A 27261-nucleotide genomic window follows, 5' to 3' on the forward strand; every position below is an offset into this window, starting at 1 on the left:
AAAACTTACCTGGCAGTTACTTTCTATCTATATAAATAATTTCCTTCAAAGCTTTTTCTATAACCAAAGGTAAAAAGAGAGGCAGAGCATAGGTGGCAAGATTTGTACACGCCACAATGCACAAACTAGAAAGACAGAAACTGATTAGCAGAATCTTGTCAGAAAGCCAAAAACAGCAACTGAAGTTAGACAAAATGCTAAAGTGAAATTAACCTGTGATACCATACAACCTTTCAAAATGTACTGTAAGCAACTAAAGAACCACTGTGATAAAGCCATTTCCTGAAAAACCCTCAAACACTGTCAATCTCTGTCAACACCATGTCCAGAAATGGGTACTGGTGTGCTCTCTCCCTCCTCCCTCACAGTCCCATTGGGCCAAAGAACTGTTCCCTCCCGCTGCCTTGACCACACATATGTTGAAAGATGCCAAAGATTCTGTTTAGTTATCTCATCTACTTATTAATACCTATAGCAATAAATTGTAGGGGATGGGTCACCATTTTACCACAATTCCGGTAGCTACCATCAACCTGGACCAACTCTTACTGCTGTTGCCCCAATATCCCAGTGCATGAGAATTACTGAGAAACCACTACCCGCTTCCTGAAAGGAAGCCTCTCCTCTACATTATTACAACTCATAAGACTACCAGCTTTGTTAGGCATCCATACCTAAATCTTGTTTGATTGGGAATGAGATCAGGCCCCAAACCCATAACAAGATACTTAACAGTTACTAAGACCTACCTTCCCATCCATTTCTTGAACGAGGGGGGGGAAGACTGCTGGGGAGTAGAAGTGGGAAGGGAGTCCTTGCTTTCGCCAGTTTACAACACAGCATAAATCCTTTCCCAGCTCTAAAGAATAAACAGTTGGACTAAATCATAAACTTAGTCCATTCTGCTGGCATTGGTGAGAAGTCAGAAGTCACTGATGAAAAAAAATTTAGCAACAAAAGAGAACAGAATATACTGTCCAAGCCATGATATCCGAAGCCACTTCTTATGCATTTCTTTAATTTAGCTTCTGGCTAATCGTTTCCCATCTGCCATCTCCATAATCTTTAAGAAGAAAAAGAGGGAGGACCATTAAATGAGCCATAATGCATTTTCCTCCTGTTGGCAAGATGAGACCCCCAGCTCTCCTCTCTCACAGAAGGGAGAGAAGGGAAGGGAAATATATTTCCAGTTCACAGATGAAAATTTTAACTTTTTCCATTGTGAAAGTTAAATGTGAAAAAGGAAACACTAATATAAAAAATTTATTGTCTCCTGGGTTTGGGTTTGTTGGGTTATTTTAGTATTATTCACTTCCTTTTATCATTATTTCTGGGGGAAGGAAAGGGAAGAGAAGAGTGTTATTCATGAATTTGACAGCACTTCATATACAATCAACTTCATTCTTTTCTTGCAATTCTTGATTCACAAAGCAGCATTATGGCATCATTCTTGTGCATTAGTTTGGAAGGGAAAAGAAAAGACCGCAGACATGGCTTGTTTCTTGCCTATGGCTCCAGGAGTGACATGTTTCCCAATAATGGAAGCTGAGCAGAAAATAAAATTGAAGTGGTATTAGACAGGTGAGCACTCAACAAGGAATACCACTTGGCACACTGTGCCTATACTAAGGACATACATGCACTTTTATAGATAATCAGAGGTATCCATATAACAAAGTAGGTGTGGGTGGCATAGTAAACGCCACATAACTTGATTCAGTTACTCAGTTTCTTCATCCCACAAAGGTTTTTAGTATTTTTCATAGGTTGAAAATGAAACTTCTGGAAGTCAGTCATCAGCTTTTATCCCTAAGACGTTACAGATTAGTTTAACTAACAGGTCTCGTCTGATATTTGTCTATCCTATAATAAACTAATTATGCTTCTCTATATCATCTGTTCAATAATTTCAGTTTTCTTATATTTCTTCATTTCATCTCTGTACATTCTTGATAATTTATTTATTCTCATTTTGACATTATTTCCTAACTTCTTTATCTCTCTCACAAAAACACAGAAGAACACAAACATATACATCTTTTTGTCCCTTTTCCTGAGCATCTCCTGACCCCCCCTTTCCTCCCTCCTTTATTTTATGGCCTGTCTCCATGGAGGAAGAGCTACCCTCCCATAAAACAAGGGAGTACTGCACATGCTTCTCTCTTCTGAAAAGAGAGTTTCCAGGAAAAAAATTTTTATTAACATTTCCTCCCCCAGAGTAACTCCATGGTATGTTCTTCTGCCATACACTAATTAAGAAGCAGCAGGGAACAGCTTCGTTATGAACAGCTGACAGACAACTTATTTACTGCGAGCAAGAGTAGAGATAACCACTGACTATGTTATAGTTCATCTCATCATTGGTGACTTTTGGAAAAAACAGAGTGATAAAGCAGCAGTGACCATGAAAAAAGGGAAATCTTGACATAATGGCACACCAGAACAGAGAGCTGGTATAACGCTCACACACCCTTCAGTAACTTGTCTTCACATCTTATACTTCACACGGCCACCAATGGCTTCAGTGGTACTTTTTTTACGGGGTGAGACAGTTCCGGTCAACAGAATACAGACTCTTTCAGTTCTCATACAGCCCAACCACAAAGGACGCAGTACTTAAAGGCTTCTCTTAAATTGCATATGCCCACAGCAGTGCCTGCACTGGCTCTACGCAGCATTTTGTTCTGGCAGTTTTTACTGAATTGCCAAAGATTACACGAATTGGAAAAAGAAACAACTTTTGCCCCAGATTATCCTTATCTTGGATTTATTCTTTTTCCTGAAAGTGCTAATAAGTGAAAAATTTAATTTTAAAATGAATTTGTAGATCTGTCTTTCTGTCTACGTGCTTTTCTTTTACAGTGTGTTTTTGGGGGGTTTTGTTTGTTTGGGGTTTGGGATTTTAATTTTTTTTTAATATAACCCAGTGATACGGTTCTCCATGCTTTACATAATTGGCAAGTAACAGCAACCTGCAACTTTTTATTGCTTTTCTCCCCCTCTCATTAAAAGTAAAAGAATTTTAGTCATTTCCACACATTTAACTTCTTTTCACAAATTGTTTCACAATTATTTCTCTGAATATTATGCTGTTGCAATGGGAAAACAATTCTAAACGTCAAGACTGGGAGAGCTTTCCAGGTCTGGCTGTATATCCTAACCACATTTTGATTCCATATTGACATCCCGCAGCTTCATTGCTAGAAGTACACTCCCTATGTGTGTCCCAATGGGACTTTAACTGCACCCACAACACACACCTCTGCCCAGTTTATCTTAGACTGCTTACACCTAAACTATAATAAAATAAAATAAAATAATAATTAAAAAAAAAAAATCATTAAACACCACTCCTCAACTACTCCCAGACCAAATGGTCTAATTGACCTAATATTCCAAAATGAATTCTAATTATGCTTCTGGGAGCTCAGTGGGTATCAGCGGAATACCTGTTCTGCCTTGCAAGTTAATAATAAATTCCTATCCATTTCTTCTTTTCCAAGAACTAAATTTAGCCCTTGCACATTTCTGCGCACTGTGTACTACATCACAGGGATTTAAGATACGAATTAACTTTTAAATCTACATTTTTTTTAATTATTGGAACAGTATTATTTACAATGGATATGCCGTACAGTTCGTAAATACTTTTTCAGATAAAATTGGGACTGCACTAGAGTGCACAATTAAAATAAATTAGATGCTATAGTTTGTTTAATCGGAACTTGGAGCATAAGGCAACATGAGGACGTCACTAAGCTGTGTGACAGCTCCCAATGCCACTACTTTCTCCAACATGGAAGGCCTGTATGGGGCCAATTGTTCCACTGTCTTGGATCATTAGTTTGCACCAGAGAAGCAGTTCCATAAATAGCCAGCTTTGACCTCAGAAACATAAAAATACAAATGAGGTGCTTTCTGTCTTGCCAGCCTCCACACTAACGTGCACTGTGCTCCAAAACCACATCCCAGAGATCTGGCCTAGTCACAAAGCACTGCTTGGCAGTTTTTTTAACCATATCCATGAATCTCCAACATGTAAACTGCAGAGAGATTTAACTGAAGTGAGAGAAACAGACAACCACCACAGTTGTTTTCTGATTCAGTTGACGACATTACTGCCTTGGGACATACAGATTTTGGAATAAACTCGAGAATCTCGGATTTAGGGTCGGATGCAGGAGGAGCAAAGCGATTCACAAACACAATGTGTTTAGAGTAAGGGGTGTTTCACTTTCTCTGGCGGCTGGTATTATATTCTCCAAGAAGCCTCTGCATCTTCCCAGTGCCTGAGTGACCATGGACCTGTGTGACCGTACCTGGACAAGACTAATGAGGCAAGGAACATGAAGCCACTGCTCAGTCCAACTCACTAGGGTGATTCAGGGCAACTGCTGAAAGCTCTCTTTGCGTATAAGCAACAGTAAAAGTGATTCCACAAATGTATGTTCGTGTGTAAATTTATACTCAGTGATCCTTCACAGGGGGGGGGAAAAAAAAAAAAAAAAGAAAACCCCAACAACAAAAAACCTGTATTTTTTATTGACATATGTGTTTGTTTTTATAGGGATTGCCAGAGAAACCCACAGCCAGTGCAAAGCAGAACTTTGTAACCACCATACTCTCAGACACATCAGATTTGTATTACCTGAAACAAATACTGGTCAAAATGGAGATAATGTTTAGACATTTGCTTTAAAATGTAGCATCCTTTCCACCTGCCAGTGTAGGCCACAGAAGATACACTCTAGTTAGCATATTACTGACAGGATGATGAGAAAGCTCCTGTCAGACACTGGCCAGCCGAGTGTTTGAGACAAAACGCACAGCCGCAGCTGACTAGTTAGGGAAAGACTGGTGAGGTACAATTACAGAGGCATATGACAAGCTTTCATGCTTGAGTGACTTGAGAACTGATGACATGGCTTTAAACAGCAATCCTTCCTACCTCCGGTCACAAAACAGCAATAAGTCAACTGATGCGCTGTTGTAAAATCATGATTTATTCCTTTGCTTTGAATACATGAGAGTGTGGTATGATGTTCTGGTAGACTACCACAGCAGGTGCACTTGGGGCCAAAACATCTAGGGCCTGCCTCCAGCATGCATAAAATCAATGCTATAGTTCAGCATTCCTGGAAAAGCCATCCCCAGCACTTTAATAATTTATAGAAAGACTGAATTAAAAAATTATTTGTACTGAAACTCATACAGCTCCATGCAACTAATAAGAATACATGCAGATGCAGTGACGTGTGAGAAAACGGTGCTGTGCAAGAATGTGCAGCATGACATTTAGGAAAGGTGCTCCTTTTACAGCTGAAGTGAAACTACTAACAGCCACCTCTGTGAATAGATCAATTCCTTTGTTTCATTCATCCTTTCATTTAATCCAAAGCCATATAATTTGTTTCTCTTTCATAGTTTACTGTTCAAAAGCCAGAAATGGTAATTTTTGCTACAAACAGATCTTACAGAGCATAATCCTCAGGCTAGCTGAATCCATCTCACTCTAACACTAAGCCTGAAGCAAGCTGTGAGGTTGGTGATAAAAGTCCGTTATTAAAGCAGTTGGAAAGTCAAGCTAATAAAAGAATCAACAGTTAGGGCAAATAATGCCCCAGAAGCTATGACAGAAAGGAGTGGTGGGAAGTTTCCACGTATATCTTGGTAGTAATTGGTAGGACAAGGAGACAAAGATCTCCACCAAGGAGTTTTTAAAGGGGGTAAACACAGAAAATCAATTTAAAGAATGATAAAAAGAATACATAACAATTGCAAAAATCAGAAGATGCACTTAAAACAAAACCTGCTTGGCTGAAATAAAATATAAGCTGACAATTGAAACACACCCTCAGGATAAAACGGTACTTACCTTTTTCTTTTCTTTTTTTTTTTTTTTAAATAAAAAAAACCTCTACTCAACCGCTTAAAATAGGCAACCTTTTTTCTCTTTCTCTTTTTTCTCCAAAGTAAACCTTTTTAAATATAGCATCATTTTTTCCCCTTCATTTTTCCTTTACTTGAGTATAATGAAAGCATGAAATTTATAGGGCAGAAATGCTAGACAAAGAATTCCTGTACATAAGTGTAGTTCTCCACTCCTGGCCCCCCTCAAGAAGGGCAAGGAGAAAGTAAGCAAGGCCTTGAATTATGGCTTTTGTTATCAGTCACTGCCCCAAGATAGTGAACCGAAACAGAGCTGATAACTTGAAGGTGACATCACAACCTAGTCTTCATGAACTGACATAAACACTTGATATTCAGTTAACCCCAAAGATAAGGCACAACTCCCTTAACAGAAAGTTGTACTTGATAGCACTGTTTTTGAGCAAATAATCTTTTCAAGCATCAAGCCGTAATTTAGGAATATTGAAACACGACCTTTGCAACACAAAGTACCACTCTGCTGTGTTTTATACACAACAGTACAACAGCACAAAGCTAGCAAATGCTAATGTCCAAATGCACTCCATTTGCTCATTTGTATTATATTAAGCAATCCAACATTTTAAAGAAGAAATATCTTATGCCAAAACCACATTTAATTATTCCTGGCAATTCAATTAAATTCTTACAGGAGATACTGAGAAGTGTTTAATTTACTTTTTAAACCATATTGCTCTGCAAAGAAGCAAGCCTCGCATCAGTCCTGCTCTGTTTATGAAAGAGATCAGCAGGTAGCAGTTCTCACTGAAGTTCCTGATAAGCCAGGTCTATTTTTCTGTTTTATCAGAACTCACTAGTGCAAGTGAAAATTAACCCAGTCCTATATCAAAAGTGAATCCGACATCATGTGGTAGTAATTTCATTTAGCTATGATTTAAGTAATGCAAGTAGACTGAAAAAATAACCAGAAGAAAGTGAAATTGATGTGTTCTCTCTTTTTTGACTTGACCTGCAATCTACTATTTACATTAACAGCTTGGGAACATTCTTCAGGATGTCCAAATGCCACTACAAATGTCTGCTATTGCTACCTATCCTTGTCCAGGAGAGTGACAGAAATTATTTTCAAGTGAGGACACCATCAAGGTGGCTATTTATTCCAAACCTTTTCATGAAGTAACAGCTGAATTTTGAATAAAGTTAAAAGTTTCTCACAACCAGCATATTATATCTGCTGTTATGTAATGACTTCCAAAGAGCTTGCAATCTGAACATAGAAATAAGGTGGTCTAGATCAGCACAGTGTCATTCTGATACCTCCTCTTCTCTTGTCATATCATAGCAACGCAGATCATCTGAGATGTTCAGCCTAACAAAAACAAGTCTTAAGAGGATCCAAATGTAGGCTGAGAGTACAACTTTAAATCACGTTAAGCAGACAGACACGTGCCCATCTGCAGAATGAATCTTCCAGAGACACAGAGCTGCCATCATGATTCCTAACTCCACTCTACTGCAGCAGTAAAAGAGGTTTGACTGGGGCATCATTGGAGCTGAGTTTTTTTCATGGTGTGGTTTGGTTTGGGGTTTTTTTATTAATATAGCAAGCTGTGTCCCAGACCAGCAAACTGAAAAAAAAAATTTTATTCCACGTTTTTGCTACATCATGTGAACTTCTATCAAGCCAGGTTCTTTGAAACGGCTTTCCCTTCAAATTCTCTCTGCCCATTTGGGTGGTCTTATTACTGTGTTGTAACACCCAATTCTTCCCCTAGCCATTTGGGGGTGTGTGTGTGGGGGGAAGTGTGATAGAATATGGAAATTTCCTAACATAAAGTAAAATCTTTGGTGGTTAAAAAATATATCAAAGACTAGTAATTTGAAGATTGCTTATACTCATTCACTACTTGTTTTTCTGTTTTTCAGTTGTTCACGTGGCCTCTGCTTACATTACCCCATGTCTCCTTTATTCTCCAGTCACCACAGACTTACTTAGCTCCATATTCTGCAAACCACTGGTAAAGTGCTGTCTTACTGCATTCCCCTAACTGCAACGGTGATTGCAGATTGAGGGACCCAACACTGGTGTTTAAAAAAATAATAAGGCAGTTATATAATTGCTACTACCACCTAGAATTGTAAAACCTGTCAGCCTTTTATGGCATTCTGAATCTTCTCTATCTTCAACTTACTTTTGACTCAGAAGAATTTAAAGGGGTTTTATCCACTATTTATAATCCAAAAATTCTCATTCCTTACATGCACACATATGTATTGGAAATCAGCACCTGCAAGTCTTTGAAAATATAAATTTTTAGTACTATATCCAACTTTGTACCTATGTGTTGAAAATAACTGTTCATTTATTTGGTAGTAGAATTAGCAATGCTCAGGAGCATAAAGTTGATTTTCCACAACAGAAAGCATATTAAACAAAAAGTTTTATGCAGTACTGCTGAAAAAAAAATAAAGGTATTTTCAATGACTACGCTTAACAGGTTAAACATTCAGGCTAAACATTCAGCGTAACAAATATACTCTATGATGAAAGTTGGTTATAAAGTGACAGTCTTGTACTAACGCAAAATTAATCTTGGGAAAATTTTCAAAATATAGGGTATTTTAAAAACTCATAAGATTCTGTGAAGAGTAAAACAAAATAACATGTGAATATTTAGGTATATATTCAAAATGAAACACAACGTTCTTTTATTAAGCAGTCTAAGCAGGCATAAGGGAAAAAAAAAACATTTTAATGTAGGCAGTAGCCTAAAACCTTTAATAAAAAAAAAAAATGCTATTTTGAGTTGTACATTATTATCAGTCTGAAGAGCTGCTCTAAATCAGAGCTATTACAGTATGCACTCCCAAACCACTCTAACAAAGATGAATCTACCTATTACCAGGTTAGGATAGCAGCTATTATTATGGACCCTTGATTTCTTTCAAGTAGCTCCAATGGAATAAGCCACAAGTGAATAATAAAGATCTTATAATAGCCCTTAAGAATTCTTTTTAGGTTAGAAGGCACAGAAATGAACTCAGGAGAGTTAAAGAACTCTCATCTCCTGATAAGAAAAATAATTAACCTGACTTAATGTATCTGAGTAGGTCTTATATAAATCAGACTTTTGTACTTCAAGAGCCAGACTAAAACCATATATCAGAAAAGTATGTAGATATTGTCTCATAAGTACACATGGAACATATCTAAACCCACAAATGTCTGCAGGTCATTTCTGAAATGCTCAATATGTTCTACTTAAAAGGACATGTGTGAAGTACTTACAGTGCTTAGTTTGCTAGAGGTAATAATGATTCGTCTCTCATGCAACATACTGGCATAAAGTTGCAGCATGTTGTTCACATCCACAGCAACAAAATATTCAGTGAGGTTTCTCTGTTTAAATAAATAAGATGTTAACAATATAGCAACAGTAATAGCTAAGTGGAACATTTTACATATCACTCACAAAAATTTTCTTCCAATTAGTAGGTGGGAAAAAAAAACCAACACCAAACTATGTAAGACGTCCCTTTGCATTAAAATTTGTATGCTTTAAGAATAATTGATTGGGTTTTAAAGCCAATGAAAAAACTAACTTTGGTGTAAGTTATTACTATTTTGCTTACTTGATTAAGCTTGTGAATTTATATTTGCCTTTGCTTTTATTTTTTTCAAATTTGAAAAAATATGAAATGTGGTATTATATCAATAGCATAATATGCTATTAAGGTAACCATTACTTCCAGCCCAGGAACAGATCTTCCACCACTGCAATAACTGTTCTGTCATAGCTACAATAATAAAACTGTGCTATTTTGCCAGGCTCTCCCAAAGCCAACACATTTTATTCTACTTCAAGTACAACCAAACAGCTTGTTGAAAAACACCAAGCTTTTGCTTGAGCTGTATGTGCCGGGACATCAAACGTCCAGCAGCACTGGTGGTAGGTACTGGGTCCTTCCTGCAGCCACCGTTTTCGCCCCCAAGAACCCCACTGCCATCCCCACTGTGGGGTTTAATGAAAAGCAAAGTCACCAGCACCTCTTATCTATAGTTCAGACAACACAGAACTGGAGGAAAAAGAGAAAAGGGGGGGGGGGGCGCAGGTTGAGATCTCTGTGTTCCAGCTGAACTTAACAGTATTTCTGCATGGCACAGTGCCAGAGACATACAAGTTCTGAATAAGCTAAAAAAGCTACCAGCAAAAATGCCTACGAAAACAGAAATTTTTTGTAGATGTTAGAGAGTATGTATGAAAATATACTAATACACCCCACAATAAACAAAATGTTTAATTTCACACATTCATTATTGTATCTGCAATCAGAACTCTTACTCATCTCTTCTCAGGAACAACATATTACTGAACATTAATGTAGGAGGTCTATCAACTATATGCCCCAACCCAAGGATAGAAATCTGAACAGTGAAACTGTTAGTCTATATCGGATGTGGCCAACACATGGCAGCAAGGTAATGCACCCCTGAAAAAACAGCGAGGGCAAGGTAAGTGGTAAAGGCTTTAGAGCAGGGTGATCCCCCACCAACTGCCGGCACCCACTCCGTGGGTGCCAGGACATGGCAGCCGGCTGTGGCCTCTCCAGCTCACGGCCCTCCACAGTCAGGGAGCGTGGCATGGGGCAGAGCTGCTGTTCACCACCTGCTGGTTTATCTCTTTACAGACTCTACTATATGAAAAGCTAACTTCAGTTAAAGCCCAGATGATGATCAGAAGGTTGACCTCCTTTTTGGATATATTGCAATGTTAAATAAAAAAAAAAAAAGATATTGACAAGACAAACAAAGATCCAATGGATGATCCGGTTTCATGTGAATTCAGAAATGCATTGTTGATTCAAAGACACAAGTATAGAGTTATTCTTGGTCCATGCTGCATAAAATTTTGGAAGAAATAAAACCAAGAGCTTTGAGGCTACAAACACTCCATTTTGAAAGAAACTCTGGTCTTTCAAGTACTACTTTTAACTGGTTGTCAGAGGCTGATGCATCATGATAATTTGAGCCCAGTTCACCTCAGAGACCCTCTAACACTGTAGTTGATAATGGTGTGCCGATTCTGTGTTGCAACAGCTGTGGTAAAAAGAGTTTGCAATCTTGTACAGACCAATATATCTTTGGGAGACAGTCAAAGTTATTTCTGCATTACATCTGAAAAGTTACTGCCCCTGAAATATGTGAATCTTACAACAAAGGACAAGAAAATTAATTTTATTGCTAATTTACTGTAATTACATCTCTTCACTCCCTGCGCGTTCTAACCCTCCATTAGTTCCATACTATTTTGATTCATACCGGAAGGATGAGACTTTTATAAATGGAGTAAAAAATAATTATAGAAAGGCACCTTGAAAATTACTTTTCCCTTCTCCCACAGAATCAGAAAAATAAATCCCCAGTGGCACCATCACAAGGTCCTCCATCAGCCAGAGGTCCAGAGTGAAGCTTCCCCACATATTCTTCAAGATGAACACATAACACACCTTCTAACCTCCAAACCTGTTGTGTTTTAAAACCCCAAATAATAAGCTGGAACAAGAGAATTCTTCAAACTAGAGGAACTGAACCCATAGGATGAAACAGATGAAAACAAACATTTAAAAACTAAGTCCTGTCCTGCCCAAAGAGCCCTTGCAACAAGAGTCCTCTCTTTTATGCCTCTACCCAGCAACTTTCCGTAGTTTTCTGGGTTGCACCATGGGCTGCTCCGTCTCCCCTGGGTCCCTGGCGCAGACTCCTTTCCGCCACCACAGACGTACCCGCAGGCCTCCTCTCCACTACAAGCACCCTACCGCTCCTCGCCAGCCTAGGTTTCCCAGGCTCCATTTCCTTCCCTCATGGGTCCCACCCTGCAGCCCGGGAGCTGCTGCCCTCCCAGCACGCTGAGGGGGAAAACCTCCCCTCTCAGCTGCAGCACGGAAGCGGGCGATCCAGATGCCTTTCCTACCGCCCTTCACCAATGCACCACCGCAGAGGCTGTGAGCACACTTCTGTCATGCTTTCTGCACAAACACCCCAACACCTACCAAGAACGAGTTCTGCAGTACGGCATGATTTTGTACGGTAGCAAACCCTCCAACAGCTTAACTTTCAGAAGTAAGTTACTACTTGAAAGTGTAAAAAATGCACATCTATACATCCATATTCAATTCCAGATTTAAATGCAGGAGTGGAAAGCAGAAAGTTTCAAAGCTCTTCTATTAGATGTGATCCAGCTAAACACATCAAAGAGAACATGACCTGAGATTTCACATTTGCCATCTACCCACAGCACTGTCAAGGATTTAGCATCTACAGAATGCAAGTCTTCATTAAAAAAAAAAAAAAGTAGTAATAACAACCACCACCACCATTCCTGGTGCATGGTTTCCATCCAAATGTAAGCAGGTACGGCATATTTTCAGAAAGCCTGAAACAATGCCTTCTTACACAAAAAATACCTGCATATCTTGATAGCAGAATTTGCAGCTTAGCAATGCCGTTTTTAAAGGGCAGGTATTCAAATAACATGAGGTGCAGAAGTAGAATACATTTTACAGAAATAATCCCAATAAATGCAAACAAGCCAAGTAATTATGAACAAAGGGTGGATATAGCAGTGGTCAGAAATGCTCTACTAATGCTTTAAAATGGGTTCATGATGAATGCAACATAACTGCTAGCTAAAGGTTGTAATAATAGACATCAATCATATTATAAAAAGTCTTGGAAAAAAAAAACATCTCCTATTGATAAAAGCAGAGTTCAGCCCTAGCCACAGAATGAGGTTGACACTTCTCCTAAATATTTAGAGAAAAGAAACTGCATACTTACACTTTCAGGGATTGTTGGCAATCCAGTTATATCAGGAGTAATGAAATACGAGTGCTAATCAATGGGGAAAAATAATTAATAATTTATGCAAACAGAAACCAAAAATTCTTTTTTAAAAAATCCAGCATTTAGGATTTCCAACCCCATCTTTGTTTAAGCAAATAGCCATTTTTCCAATAGCATTCTTACCACTACTAGACAAAGAATTAAGCAGATCACGACACAAAATGACAAGCTCTGGTTCAGCACAGCACACAAACCAAGGCAACAAAATGCTGGGCTGCAGTTTTGAAATAACACTGAAGTTAAACCAGCTTTAAATGTTGTCACAAGCCTGAAAGTAGCATTGATTTTAAAATTGCAACCAAAAAAAAGTTAAAGGAGAAAAATGTAAATTTAGAATGGAAAAGGAAAAAAAATCACTCACATGAGAAAATTAATTAGAATAGAAATATTATTACTTGATATACATTCTCTTCTCTTTCCAAACATCTTTGAATCAAAAATGTGCTAACAGAAATGCAAGCTCTGACAGCTTGACATTCCGCAATCATTTATGAAATACATTAGCAATTTTATGCATCTTAGTTTGAGGCCATCTAGGATGTAAATATAAAATGGATTAAACTAAAAACAGATGTAATTTAAATTATTCTCATTAATCCAGTGCATTTAGTAGTTGTCAGACGTGAATTTAGCTCAGTAATTTTAAGGCATTTTTGCATATTAGTCTAAATCTTGAAGGACAAAAAACCTTAGTGCATACTAAGTAAATGTGATAATTATTGACTTTTTAGCTTTCATTTGTTTTTAATGGGACATTGACATTTTTCATAGACTTTTGGGGGGTTTACAGTGTACCTTAAAATTATAATTAACAACACAAAGACACGGTTTGTTTTCAAGTCAAACTTGAAAAATATATACCAAAACATAAAGGAAGCCTATAAGATATTAAATGTGTCTTGTGTTCAAGCAAAACAAAAAACGTATTAATACTATTAACTCAGTGTAGGACACTTATTAAACCAGCTTGATACATTTAATAGAAAATTTTCCCCACAAATTAGGTCATTTGGCAATAGTTAAAAATTTAAGAAAAAAAAATTGGCTTAAAAAAGGCATCCCATAAACATCGTAGCACTTGCACAATAAATATCCCAGGTTATTGTTTTGCATCAGCGATGCAAAAAAAAAAAAAAAAAAAAAGCTAAGATTTTTTTCTCCAGTCAAGAACAGGAAAATATTCAGATTAATGGAATGCCTACATTCTTCAGAAGTACAGTGAGAACAGAAAATTATTTCCTATATGTAATAAGGTCACAGAATATTTATCAAAAGACTTCTGAGTAATGAAGTTAGTAACTTAGAGAAGTAATTATTTATAATTAACAAAGTAATAATATTTCACTCATTAAACAGAAAAGGAAGTCAGAACTATGAGAAGCAAAGGCCCATTACTGCAGTCATTAAGAGTCATAAAGCAGCAAAAATAATGTGGTATGGAGTCCTTGCACATCTTTGTGAACTCCCTTAGGAAGATGTACAACCTTGGAAGAGATACTAAATTAATAGTTACTGTCCTGTATAAAGTTTTCTCTAAAAAGGACACTAGAAAATGCAAATTTTGTTCATCAATTTAAGGGTTTGATTTTGGTTGCGGTTTTTATGAAAGGATTATGATGCACACACACATAGCTCTGAAGTTAGATTGATTTAAACAGAATAGGTACATTAATATTAGACTGCGCTTTTAGGCTAAGGACAGCAGCAGAATTTCCCAAAGGACAGGTATAAATAAGTCTGAAATCAAGAGATATCCTATAGCAAGTAATTATTTCTTTAATTACAATAGGCTTTAGATTGTCAGTGCCTTTTAAACTCACCGATACAAGACAAGGCTGTTTTTTCAAAACTTGCTCACTTGCAAAAATCACCCCTTGGTTCTTATACAAGATGAGAGAAAGATTGAACAATTGACTTTTTAGTTTTCCAAAGCCGACTCTAATGCTTGTAATATTCCATGTTTAAAATATTGGCTGAAATTGTTTTACTCTTTGTATTCCTCCCCAATTTGAATTCAGACTTAACTTAGCTAGCTTTTCCAACAAAAACTAAGGGGGAGGGAGGGGAGAAGGAAAAAAAAAAAAATCACTTTTGTTAGCCCTCTATGGGTAAAGTAAAAAGTGACCCGAATTATATTTAAGCTCAGGTTTCATAGAATGAATGATCACCCCTCATAAATCTCAGCTGCAGAATATTTGTTACTGGGACCAATAGGTGAGAGTCGAACTTGGTCCCTAACTGGACCAAGGCATTTTGGCATCCTCCTGACCAAGGATTACCAGGAAACACCAGGTATCCAGATACTGGGCATAATTTATGCATGATTATATACATGCAATCCTAAGTACCATTGTGGCCTGCTATCTAAACCCCACTTCAATGTCTATGAGCCTTACTCTGCAGCATACCTGAGTAAATGGGCAGAGGGATCTTTTTAATTCTGCATCATGAAATTTGAACTAGACTCATCCTGGCACAATGAAAAGCCACCTTATGATGTCATTTCTACTACTATTTTTCCAGCTGTAACTTCTTTTTAAGTCTATTACTAGACAGTTCCAGTCTAGCTTATTTATAATATACAAGGAGCAAGAAAGGAACATCAATATAAAAGACTAGGCACACAAAGTTAGACTTGTAAGTGGCTATAAACATTTCCCTGCTCCCTACAGTGCTGAGCATTACAAAACCAGAGATACTTGTAGATCCAACAAGCATTCTGATTTCAGGCTAACCTATTCCTTCCTGCTCTGCCCCGTCTGAACCCGTAATATTTGCTCGACTGTACCTGCTGCCAAGCATTTGGCAGAAGGCCTGTGTTTAGATAATCACTGGTCAGCTAAAAAAAGATTACAAAACTCTTTGATGTAACAAGCCACTGGGAACAAGAGACAATTGATTAAAAGAAAAAAAAAATCAGAAGTCAGATAATATTGAAATAAAACTAGCAAGCATCAACTTTATTGCAAGCAATCTGTCATCCCAGTATTGCCAGATGTATTCACCACAACATCCATTTCCAGGTTCATCACAACATTCGTTTTGAGGTAGGCAAGTTCTATGCAAGATAAACTGCAACACCGATAGCAAAAGGCAGTTACACTGCAAGAAATGCAAGGCAAAATATCTTCACAACTTCTCTCTGTCCCTCTGAAACACAGCAGGATTTTTAAAGGACATTATAAAGTGGTTTAGGGTTGCCAAATTAGAATTGATTATAATACTGTAATTAATGATAGCAAAATATTATTTGATATACAGAAGTATTCTTGGCAAAGGTACTATGAACTGAAAAATAACTTGAAAATGTCACACTGACAACAGAAAGAAAAAACTTAGGAACAGAAACAATTCCGACTGCAGCCTCAAAAACCAGTACGTTATTCTGGTGAAAAACAACACACAAGACTGGAGGGACTTCCAAATACAGTGGATTAGCACTGTTCAAGGGGGAAAAGTATTAGGCCTCTATAGCCTAGAGAAAAAAGCATAACAAGGAATCTGAAATATGACAAATTAAAATAAAATAAAAGTAGCATTATGTTAAGCAGCAAGGGTGAGTAACTACTGGCACAGAAGTGGTAGACTCTCCATTTCTGTATGCCTTCATAATAGGGACACATGCTTTTCTAGAGTCTGTGCTTACTTTACTCGAAGTATTGGGCTCAATTCTAAAACAAATGAGTTAAAAGTAACAGGAAATGACAAAAATAAGGTCAAGATAAATAATCTAATGGTCCTTCAGTATGTGCGTAGGGGAAGCCTTTACAAAATCACTTCTTCCTGTGCCCTGCAAATTATGATAGTTCAATCAAGAAACAGTTATTTGCACACAGTTACTTATGCATGCAGTAATTGTACGGATGCTGTGAGCATCAACAATGTCTCGGAGACAGCAGAGGCTCTGTAGTGGCTTTACATTTCATGCAGGCTCTACAAATGTATTTAAACATGTGTCCATATGTTATTTCTGTTAAAAACTTCAGGAACTGTAACAGTGACAGGCTCACTTTCTGATGTTTCTGCGGCAACACCACCTTGCCATACTATAAATGTCCAGTCCCACATCACAAAAAGTCAGAGCACAAAAGCAAGGCAGGCATAGACATGTTCTTTCACCTAGATGTGCTGAAAGTTTCATGTAACGCAGTACACTTCTATCTTTCCTACAGCACTTTTGCATGATCAAGCAAAACTAGGAAGAAGGGGAAGGAAGATGGGAAAGAAGCCAGCTTACACAGATTTTTGTCCAATCCTGCAAGTCTACCTAGTCAGACATAAGAGGCAATAAAACAGAGTTAGTGTCTCCCGATTCACAGGAGGAGAAACCAAAATTATCTACATGAAACAGCTGGAAACACAAAAAAGTAGTTCTAGCACTGCCAGATCCCCTGCAGTTTACTTTCTCATCCACAGAGCAAAAATCAAATTTCTGCTTCTTTATGACTATGACTTTAAGACAACAACATGAGACAAACTACTCTGCACAGAGAGAAATAAAAAAGGGGGTGTCCAAGCCAGTTAATGATGGGAAGCAACATAAGTTTACTCTTTACAAAGAGATTTTTTTTTTATTTCAACCTTAGCTACTTCTTTATAGTCAGTAATAGGAGTTAAACAGAGAATACTTACCACACTTAAACTGACTAAAGCATTCGCCTTTGGCACAGGATGGCTATACAATGATTTTAACAAATCGTTTGAGTCATTTTCCTATAGGGAATATTTTTTAAAGGTAGTTAATTATTGCATAAAAACTGACTAATTGCCATTTACTACACATCAAACTATATATTGACAAAGATATATATATGTATTTAATGAGAAAGACAATTGCAATTCACAGTGAAGTATTTAAATACTAAGTATAAAATTCAGGCCAACTTTGTATCTCAGCAAATGATTGCATCTGCAAGTTAAGTCAATCTCTTACGTATTTCCCCATATACTCCTTGAATGAATCACATTTGCAACTGAAAATAGTGTTAACACATCTAGCTCGTCTGTGCATCTTGGACATCATCTTCCTAAAACTGTTAGCTATGATATTTGTCTATTCAAAGTTTTACTAAATATGCAGCTACATAGCTATATTTTATACTTTTAAAATGATTAATCAGAGCACATAAAACAGTTAATAAGGTTTGCTAAAAAGTACATGCAGCTACCAGATTTAACTAGGATCCCCCACCTTGATCTCTAAAAGAGACATTTACTTGGGAAAGAGCTGCAGATGGAGTTTTTGTTTGGTTTAGGATTTTCATTCAGTTTAGGGGTTTTGTTCATGGAGATTAAATTCTTTTTGTTGTCAAAGTAAAACCAAAAATATCAGTGACAAGCCAGGGCCAGCTTTTAAACACATTGTTTGAGTTTGCAGGAAGCTTCCGCCTCTCCCTGCAAGAATGATGATGTTACTGAATCTCATACTAGTAAACAAGACTTTGGGTCTAGCTCTTGGTTAGACACACAGTGCCTGGGCCAGGAGGGAGCAATGTCCTCTAACAGCTTCCTCAGCAACAGATATGGCACTAGGCAATACAACAAAATACTCCTGTACACTGCTAAAACTTTCTGACCCATCAAAACAGTTTTCTCAGCATATAGGACAACAAACTTACAACCCAGCAACTTAAATTGGTTGCAGTAATAGGTGCAATGCCAGAACACCTGATCAAGAAACAAAGGAGAAGACAATCCCTACCCCTTCTGTCAAATACCACCTTAGTAACAATTTTTATTACTACAGTGAAATTGGGGCCAAAACCAGGGTCTCATTATACCACTTGTAAGACTTAAACATATTCCACACTTTATTTAAACACAGCTAACACTAAACTTTCCTACTGAATTTTCTTTTTACATAAAATATCACCATTGTCTATAGTCCATTTACTATAATGCACAATAATTGCTTACTCTATAGTTCATATATTCTTGAAATGTCAGTTTTTCCAGTCTACAGCATATGGCTGATTACTGATGCTTTTTTTTTTTTTTTAATTACAATCTAGTACACTAATATAGTTAAAGCAGAAAGGTATAGCTTTAATGTTCTCAGTAAAGACAGATGCCAGTATTTCCTTTCCTGCGTAATCCCGGAATACGTTTAATTGCTCATGAATATGCAAACTAAACTATCATGATTCTTCACCAAATGCTGTAAGTAATTTTGTCTTGCTAGTTGAGATGACAGAATTACGAGAGGTAGTTTTTAGTTAATATGAAGGGTGAAACAGTACATCATATTTTATGCACTTCTGAAAAAAAGTGTTTGTAACTGATAATCAGATAGTTCCAGAGATCTACAGTTTACAATCAATACATCATACAGATCTCCAGTGATGTGACACTTTGCTCACACTTCACCCAGGACTTGTTTATGCTAAGGCTGACACTTTATAAAGGTATATTCTCAGCAGCATTTTAAGATTAATGCAGGATTCAAGTAACAGTGGCAGCAGCTGTATGTTCAGATTCTCTGAATTTCAATATGATGAATGTAAAAACTTGCTCCTAAATTCTACTAAAATTTTAAACGGTACAGAATCACTTTACAGCACTTCAAATGGTGACTATTATTTAAAGGAAAATATTTTACACAAAGAAATAGAATATCTAAAATTACCTGTTCTTTAGCCAAATAATCTGCCAGGGTATTTAGGAGCTTGTAGTATACCTCAAACCATGGTAGGTAACTAAAACAGGAGGGGAAAAACATTTTAATAAAATAGCAATGTATTTTTTTCCAGTGCTTATAAAATACTACTACGATTAATCTCACTTGCACATTTGTATAATATTTCTACATATAAATAAGATGCATATAGAAGTTTTCCCCCCAAATTTAATGGTACATCACTGATAAATAGTAGCAAAGCTACATTCCTTTATGCTGGACACCTGCTTGAAGTTCCATTAAGCATGGATTAGCTCATAATACTTTCACTTCTCATTATTTTAAAGGCACCAAAAAAACATTTTAAAAATTGCCAAATCACATTTCCATTATCTTTAATTGTTAGGGCTTTCAGTAGTTGTTATCTGCAATTTTGAAATTCTATGTCCTGTTGTACCTGGTGGACTGCCAGAACTGCTGCCTCCATAGAGAATGAAAAACAATTTTGCCTGGGCAGACCAGGTACCCCTTATTTGACAAATGGTGCAATGCTATGCAGTAGTATAGGTGTCACATTATATGTAAGAATATTGGTCTCCCTACAAAGTCACTTTTAAATTAACTGATTAATTAACTTCTGAATTAACTTCTAAAAATAAGAGAGCATTCACCAATATTGTAAACACACAGCACATTAATACAAGAATACTTAATAGACTGAACACAATTCTGCAGCCCATATGTATGCAATAGTCTGAGTTAAACAGAATCCAAGATAAATAAGACATAACTGAGGAGCATGAGAAAAGAAACTCAAACATAGTGGCATCAGTTACATGATTTTGTCATCTATTTACAGAACAGTTACCTTTAACAGTGACATCATCAGGGACCGCACGCTACAGAACTTTCCATAATCACTATTTAAGCCTATGATACAGATGTAGTAAGTCTGGTAAACTAAATTGTACCAGTACAAATTACTCCTTATTTACAAATTACACACCTTCTGACGTCTGTGAGAATTTTATCACAAAGAACATGACTAAAATGGCAATAGTATGGTTAATATTAGTTGTTTGAGATTAGAAGGAGGGCTGGGAAGGAAATGTTTTTATTACATTTCATACCCATATGTAACAATACTACACACTTTGTTATTCAATGCAGTGTAAATCCACGGACATACTTTCAATGCATTTCTTAAAAGCTTTAGTGCGTGCTGTGGACAGACCTTAAAATTTCAAAGTTATATATTTCAGGAAACATGCTAACTGCAACTGAAAAAGCCCAGTCTGCAGAACCTAAATGTCTTCCCTGTTAGGAAAAGGAAACCTGTTAGGGGAAACCCTGGCTAGTAGAGAAGCCAAGTCTACTTTGGTGCAGTGAGTCCAGTGAAGGGTTATGTTTTCTTTGTAACACCTCTGTTCTCAGTAGGCAGCTGGCAAGGCTTTAGAAACAGATCCCAACTCTTAGGGCAAAGAAAGAGAACAGCAGAAATCTGAACATAGTTATAGTTATGCATTTTCTAGCAATCTTACTTTTTTATCCTTATAAATGCTTAACTGGTGGTTTTTAAAAAAAAAAAAAAAAACAAAACACAAAAAACCCCCATGAATTTACTTTTGCTGAGCCAAAGAGACACTGAGGCAATGATTTCTTTTAGAGCCACTGTATTAATGTCTTCATCTCACTTTACCATACACTGTACTGGCTATTAATCAAAACTACATCAACCTCTTAATGCTCACAAACATTTTTAATGCTTAGTATTGTTGACAGTAGTTAAGGTGTGACATTATTGCATTTGCTTTTCAATATATTCTTATATAATCATAAAATTTACTTCATTGCACCTGTATAAGGCAACTCACTGCTTGCAGGCATTAACGCTGCACACCCTTGTAAAACACCTATCATAACAGCACCTAAACCATCTGATCTTTGAGTTTTTTCCACCTAGGACTCCTGTTCTATTCTCTTCTGAAATCACGTTAACCTGGTTTTACATGTTGCTGAAACACAGCGTAGATAGGCAAACAAAATTGTTCACCACAGTGTTCAGAGTACCTGCAAATGTCAGAGCTATTGAACAGTTTTACCAGCCTAGAATTACAGCAGGGACGGGAACAATGTTCTAGCGTTTTGACCAAGTCAAGGTACAAGGTAGGTATAAATCTCCAAGTATTTTTATAACAGTGGACACACAAATGGGTTAGATTACCTAAAAGCTTTGCAGTCTTTTGCTATCACTTCTGCATTAGTAGTGTACATCAACCCAGCATGTTTTGCTGTAGAATACTCTAAAATCTTATGTGATCATTCGTTTTTCATAATGAACATTTATGAACAGCATTCTATAAAAATAAATGCTCCTACTTCAATAAAATATTAACCATATTTCTTTCTTGTATTTATAATCTCAATTCTCCTCTTGCTGTGAAAAGAAAAATTAAATGCAATTTTTAAGTCTATGCATAAAAAGGTCAAATTCATTATTTGAAATTAATGAACCCTAGCAGAAAGTCAAGGAAGGTTTTTCTTTCATACGGCAAGGCTTGCTGACCAGAGTACTCGTACAAGAATTTCTTCCCTTAGCAAAATCAGGTTGATGATACACCTCCATGTCTTCATGTAACAAAACCACAAAGAAAAACATTGTAAAAACAGACTACTTGAACACAGTTTAAAATGCCAGTTGCCTTTCTGAGCCAAAAGACTGGAAAAAGAATTGCTTTAAGCCTTATAACCACAGACATGAGGTTAATATAATTTCAACATGCCTCTTAAGCCTGAAAAATTAAGGAAATCAAAACAAGTACTCCATTACATTATATGGCATGAAACCAAAGGCCACCAAGACCTGTCCTCTGTTTCTTTTCCACATAATCTTCAGTTCTTCAGAAGCATGGTTTAATTGCAAAAGTTTTTGTCAGTATTTTTAATTATACTGTTCTTACTGCAACGGAATATTACAAAGATCTACTGAAAAGCAAAAAAAAGTTCCCTTTATATTTTTCTTTTATGTATTTGCTAACCTTTATTAATTCAGTGTAATAAAGAATTGTTACATTTGTTGTTTTCATAAGCAAGAGTACATTTGTGTGTGTGCATATAGAATGCATCTCTGCATTCAAAAGTAAACATAAACACAGGTTGTGTTTGTTCATAATAATGACAGCTATCAGGTGGCATTTTAGATTCTCAATTCAAAGAGCAAGTATAAGCTCTTTTTATTTTGTGACAACCTTAAGGCTGTCAAGCAACATTTTTGTCCTCTTATATCACAGGCTGATTTTGAAAGCACATGTGATAATATTCCTATTAATTTATTTGGACTACTCTAGCAAACAGATTTATTCTGAGATGAACATGCCCGTGATACAGGCTTTACATCTTTATCCAGTACATCGTATTGGATAAAGCACTGTATAAGAATCATAGAATCATGTAGGTTGGAAAAGACCTTTAAGATCATTGGGTCCAACCATTAACCTAGCACTGCCAAGTCCACCACTAAACCATGTCCTTAAGTGCCACATCTATAGGTCTTTTAAATACCTTCAGGGATGGTGACTCCACCACTTCCCTGGGCAGCCTGTTCCACTGCTTTGACAACCCTTTCGGTGAAGAAATATTTGCTAATGTCCAATCTAAACCTCCCCTGACGCAACTTGAGGCCATTTCCTCTCGTCCTATCTCCAGCCACCTGACAGAAGAGACCAGCACCCACTTCACTACAACCTCCTTTCAGGTAGTTGTAGAGAGTGATAAGGTCTCCCCTCAGCCTCCTTTTCTCCGGACTAAACAGCTCCAATTCCCTCAGCTTCTCCTCATAAGACTTGTGCTCCAGGCCCCTCACCAACTTGGTTGCCCTTCTCTGAACACGCTCCAGCACCTCAATGTCTTTCCTGTAGTGAGGGGCCCAAAACTGAACACAGTACTCGAGGTGCGGCCTCACCAGTGCCGAGTACAGGGGAACAACCACCTCCCTACTCCTGCTGGCCACACTATTTCTGATACAGGCCAGGATGCCGTTGGCCTTCTTGGCCACCTGGGCACACTGCTGGCTCATATTCAGCCGGCTGTCAACCAGCACCCCCAGGTCTTTCTCTGCCGGGCAGCTTTCCAGCCACTCTTCCCCAAGCCTGTAGCGCTGCATGGGGTTGCTGTGACCCAAGTGACCCGACGCTTAGCCTTGTTGGCTTGTATGGCACTTGCGTGTGTGAGAGCTGAAAACCAGAAGCACTACAGGTAAAAGAATCTTCTTAGCTTGTCCTATTAGCAAATCTTGCAAAATTATTTAATCTTTGTTTAGCACAGAACTAGTCTATGTACAGAAAAGTCATCCAGCACACAAATGTCCATCAACATCTGTTAGGTTGGGTAACAATTTTTTTCAAGTCAGTACAGAAATGCACTGTCTGCAAAAAATAGCATTGAAATGGCTGAATTTAACAGACAAGACCTGTAATATATTACCCCTAATTCAAAACTGTCACACTAATATGTACCTTAACAACAGATAAAATCAAAATTAAATTCCATTACTAGCAAGACCTTACCATCATATTTGTATTCATAAAATTATTTATGAGCAGTCCATTTCACAATTAATTAGCTGTCTTATGAAAATGTCAGAAGGTTATCAATGAAGCCCCTTCCCAGTAGATAAAACAGGGCTTTAAGTTTCAATTTTAATGTAATTAGAAGCCTAATCTTCAAATACAAATAATTTAGGTTCTTAAACTATGAAACCATTATTGGTTTCTTGTTTATTTTTCTTTAATTGTACACAGTCTGCATCCCTCACCTTACAATCAGTAACTGTTTGAGAAACAAACATAAGAGACAAGCATACAACCATTTCTGTAAAGTTGCCACAAAACATTTCTCCCATAATAATGAAAAGCATCAAAACATAGGAAATATTGTTTTGATATGTATTCCCTGGTTGAGAATACAGTGGTCTCTATTTAAAAGTACAGCCAGTACCTGTCACGAAAGCAAGAGCCCAAGATATTTCATGGTTAATTAAAAACATACTTAGCATTTTCTTTTAATCCAAATGAGCCACAAGGAAGGAGCTCAGACTTTTATTCAAAGTCACGCGTAACCCTTGTTGCCATAAGTAGACTTCCACCTCACTGGTGCTTCTACTATAGCTCTGATAAAACTTTTACATTCATGAGTCAAAGGTTAAATAAAGGAGAGGAAATGTTTTCTGTCAAATAGTCAGGTAACCACTAACAGTCCTGAACTATCAGCAGGAATCTAACTTCCAGTAATCAAATAAAACTAAGGAAACTGCCTTTCCGTAGCTAAATGTCTAATGTCTAGGGGCTACTTTTCTGTCTGGAAAATTGACACAAAATGTGTAAAATTGAAACATTCTGCTTCTAAGGGATTTGCCTAAAGGAAGAGCGAGAAAGCTTCAAGCATGGTCTGAACTGAAGAACTACAAAGGCTTACCACATAAACCTGTCTTCCTTATTAGAGCATTTCATTTGGAAACATAGGTGACAATTTTACAGTCATAAAATTAATGAAATCTAAGACTGAGCATTTTAATGATGTATTTTGCGTTCCTCTGTGTGACCTTATGGATACATAAGGTCAACCTCAGAGTCCATCAACAGTTTCAAGATTTTTAACAAAACAAATTTCAGTCAAATTATTTGCGCTTTGTACTAAAACCATTCCTGTAATTCAAAAACAATTTCATGTAAACCCAGAAAGTATTATTCCTACTGCAAACAGCAGTGATATTTAGAAACAATACCCGGAAGAATTAAGTCTCCTTCTATTATTCAAAAGTGAACATTGATGTTTCTACTGTGTCACTTCAAATCTCAACTGGCAAAACTGTTTCTTGAATTAAAATATAAAAAGTAAAACTAAAAGAAAAGATCCAGTATAGTATATGAGCACAACAAGGTATATTACAATATTCCTATTGTGGTACCCCTTGTTTTTACGGGGCTGCATTAGCTCAACAGCTTGTGGAGAGGGAGGAGGTGACGCAGCAGGATTCACACTGAGACCTTCACAAAGTAGCCGTGCAGTTTAAAAAACAAAACAAAACAAAACAAAACTTGCAAAGGAATCACACAAAACTTCTGGAGAATAATCCAAGACACATTTTCTCATCTTACTATGGCTTTGCACTTATTGGCACTTTGAATTTGGCAACTGCAGTCAAGCTCTGCAGGATCATTTCAGACAATACTGTATCACAATTAAGTTCTTCAAATAAAAATGCCTGAGATAGCTACCTTGGGGGATTTTTATTTCGCTGTATAAACATACAGAGAACTTGAACAAAACATTCTGATTCGGGAGAAAATTTTGTTTACACAATTCATACATGTGTATATAAAATGTAAAAAAATCCATAAAACGTATCAAGAATTTTATATATACAAGTATATTTTCTGTTTCAAACTATCCAGTTTAAAGCAGGACCATGTGGCTGCAAATTCAGAGATGATTTCCTTTAATTACTGTTTCAGATGAAGAATGAATTATAGAGAGAAGTCCCATAAACTGCAAGACTTTAACCTTAGAAGCAGCTTTAGGTTGTTGGTGTAAAACCTGAGGACAAGCAGCCTTTTGTTCAGTTTTTGGTTAAGAATCCTGTTCAGCAGTTCAAATCCTATCTCTTTAGCTGCCCTGGCATAGGTTAACACACGGCCTGGTACCATCTACAAAAGACATTCACAAGAGAAAAATTGTGTCCTGTTCCCCACCCATCAGCCTACCCAAATTTCTATAGTGTTCCTTTCTCATCACTTTGGATTGTTCCTGCTCTTCTTTTCAGAGATTCTTACTTAGTTTTTAGCTATTTATGACCATTTCATTTAGTTAATTTTTCTGTATTTGGGTATCTCTAGTTGTCTTTGTTAAAGCTCTAGTCAGCAATCTTAATATATTCCTCTTGTTTGAGGCGATATACATCTACGTGCATATATACAGATCTCTAGTTAGACATGGTATTTATGTACGCCTGCATTTGTGTGTTTATATAAAAGTCTATGACTATTGTGTACATATCTGTGACAGACAAGTAGTTTGAATTGTTCATACAGAGTCATTACGTGTATATATGCACAGTGAATATAAATTTATGCTATTTTGGTGGACAAGAGCAAGTGTGAACATGCATACACAGTCTTTATATAAAAAGACAGCACTCATTTGTTAAGATTTCTTTGATTTTGGTTAATTTAACATCAACGAGCATGTACAAGGGAAAGCCAGATAAAATGCCAAAAGAAATCTGCTAGTGAGTCATCTTCCACTTGGTCACTTCTAATGAATCTTGGATTCAGAGCAGAAACCAGACTGGATACTAAAATGCATCGGATGGAAATACTGATGCATGCTTTCTTTCTGAGCTAAACACAACAAACACACAAATTGGAGAGAAACGGACTACCAAGGTAGAAGTACAATGCTGTGAAGCTAGTGCTGTTATACACTCAGCTATGCATTGTAAATTTGAAATTGTCACAATAAAAGCAATGCTTTGATTACAGTTCGGTGAAAAATTATAGCTTGCCACTTTTCATTTTCCTAGTTACTTCTACTAAGTAACAAACTTGGTTGACTAATCTTGAGCTGATGTGTATCTGTGGGGAAATGTTAAAAGAAATACCCAAGCTTACACCAGCTGAGAATTTGAGTCCTTTGCTTTGCAGCACTACATACAGTATTTAAATCTGCGTACTTGAGTGTGTGTAATGGATTAAACGTTTGTTATTATAGCATTAGAAGCCAGCCAGACAATGTTAGGAGTACAAGTAAAAAATTCTGTTTCTAGCTTGATGAGGGAAGAAAAGGTTAACTCGGA

The 27261-nt window shown here is 37.0% G+C and overlaps 1 protein-coding gene across 6 annotated transcripts in view; it reads right to left on the reverse strand.

The window, feature by feature from the left end:
* DENND1B (DENN domain containing 1B) overlaps positions 1 to 27261 on the reverse strand; it is a 171236-nt gene that overhangs the window by 68214 nt on the left and 75761 nt on the right. For 4 of the 6 annotated variants that reach the window (XM_052800688.1, XM_052800686.1, XM_052800682.1 and 1 more), the window contains 5 exons: positions 19419 to 19488; positions 17426 to 17506; positions 14614 to 14673; positions 12728 to 12781; positions 9179 to 9289 (listed from right to left, as the gene is read on the reverse strand). In XM_052800688.1, coding sequence (XP_052656648.1) covers positions 9179 to 9289; positions 12728 to 12781; positions 14614 to 14673; positions 17426 to 17506; positions 19419 to 19488 — 376 coding nt within the window. The remainder of the gene's footprint in view (positions 1 to 9178; positions 9290 to 12727; positions 12782 to 14613; positions 14674 to 17425; positions 17507 to 19418; positions 19489 to 27261) is intronic. The other 2 variants (XM_052800685.1, XM_052800687.1) reach the window with 2 other exon arrangements.

This window comes from Harpia harpyja, chromosome 11, assembly GCF_026419915.1.
Source record: "Harpia harpyja isolate bHarHar1 chromosome 11, bHarHar1 primary haplotype, whole genome shotgun sequence".
Lineage (NCBI taxonomy): Eukaryota > Metazoa > Chordata > Aves > Accipitriformes > Accipitridae > Harpia > Harpia harpyja.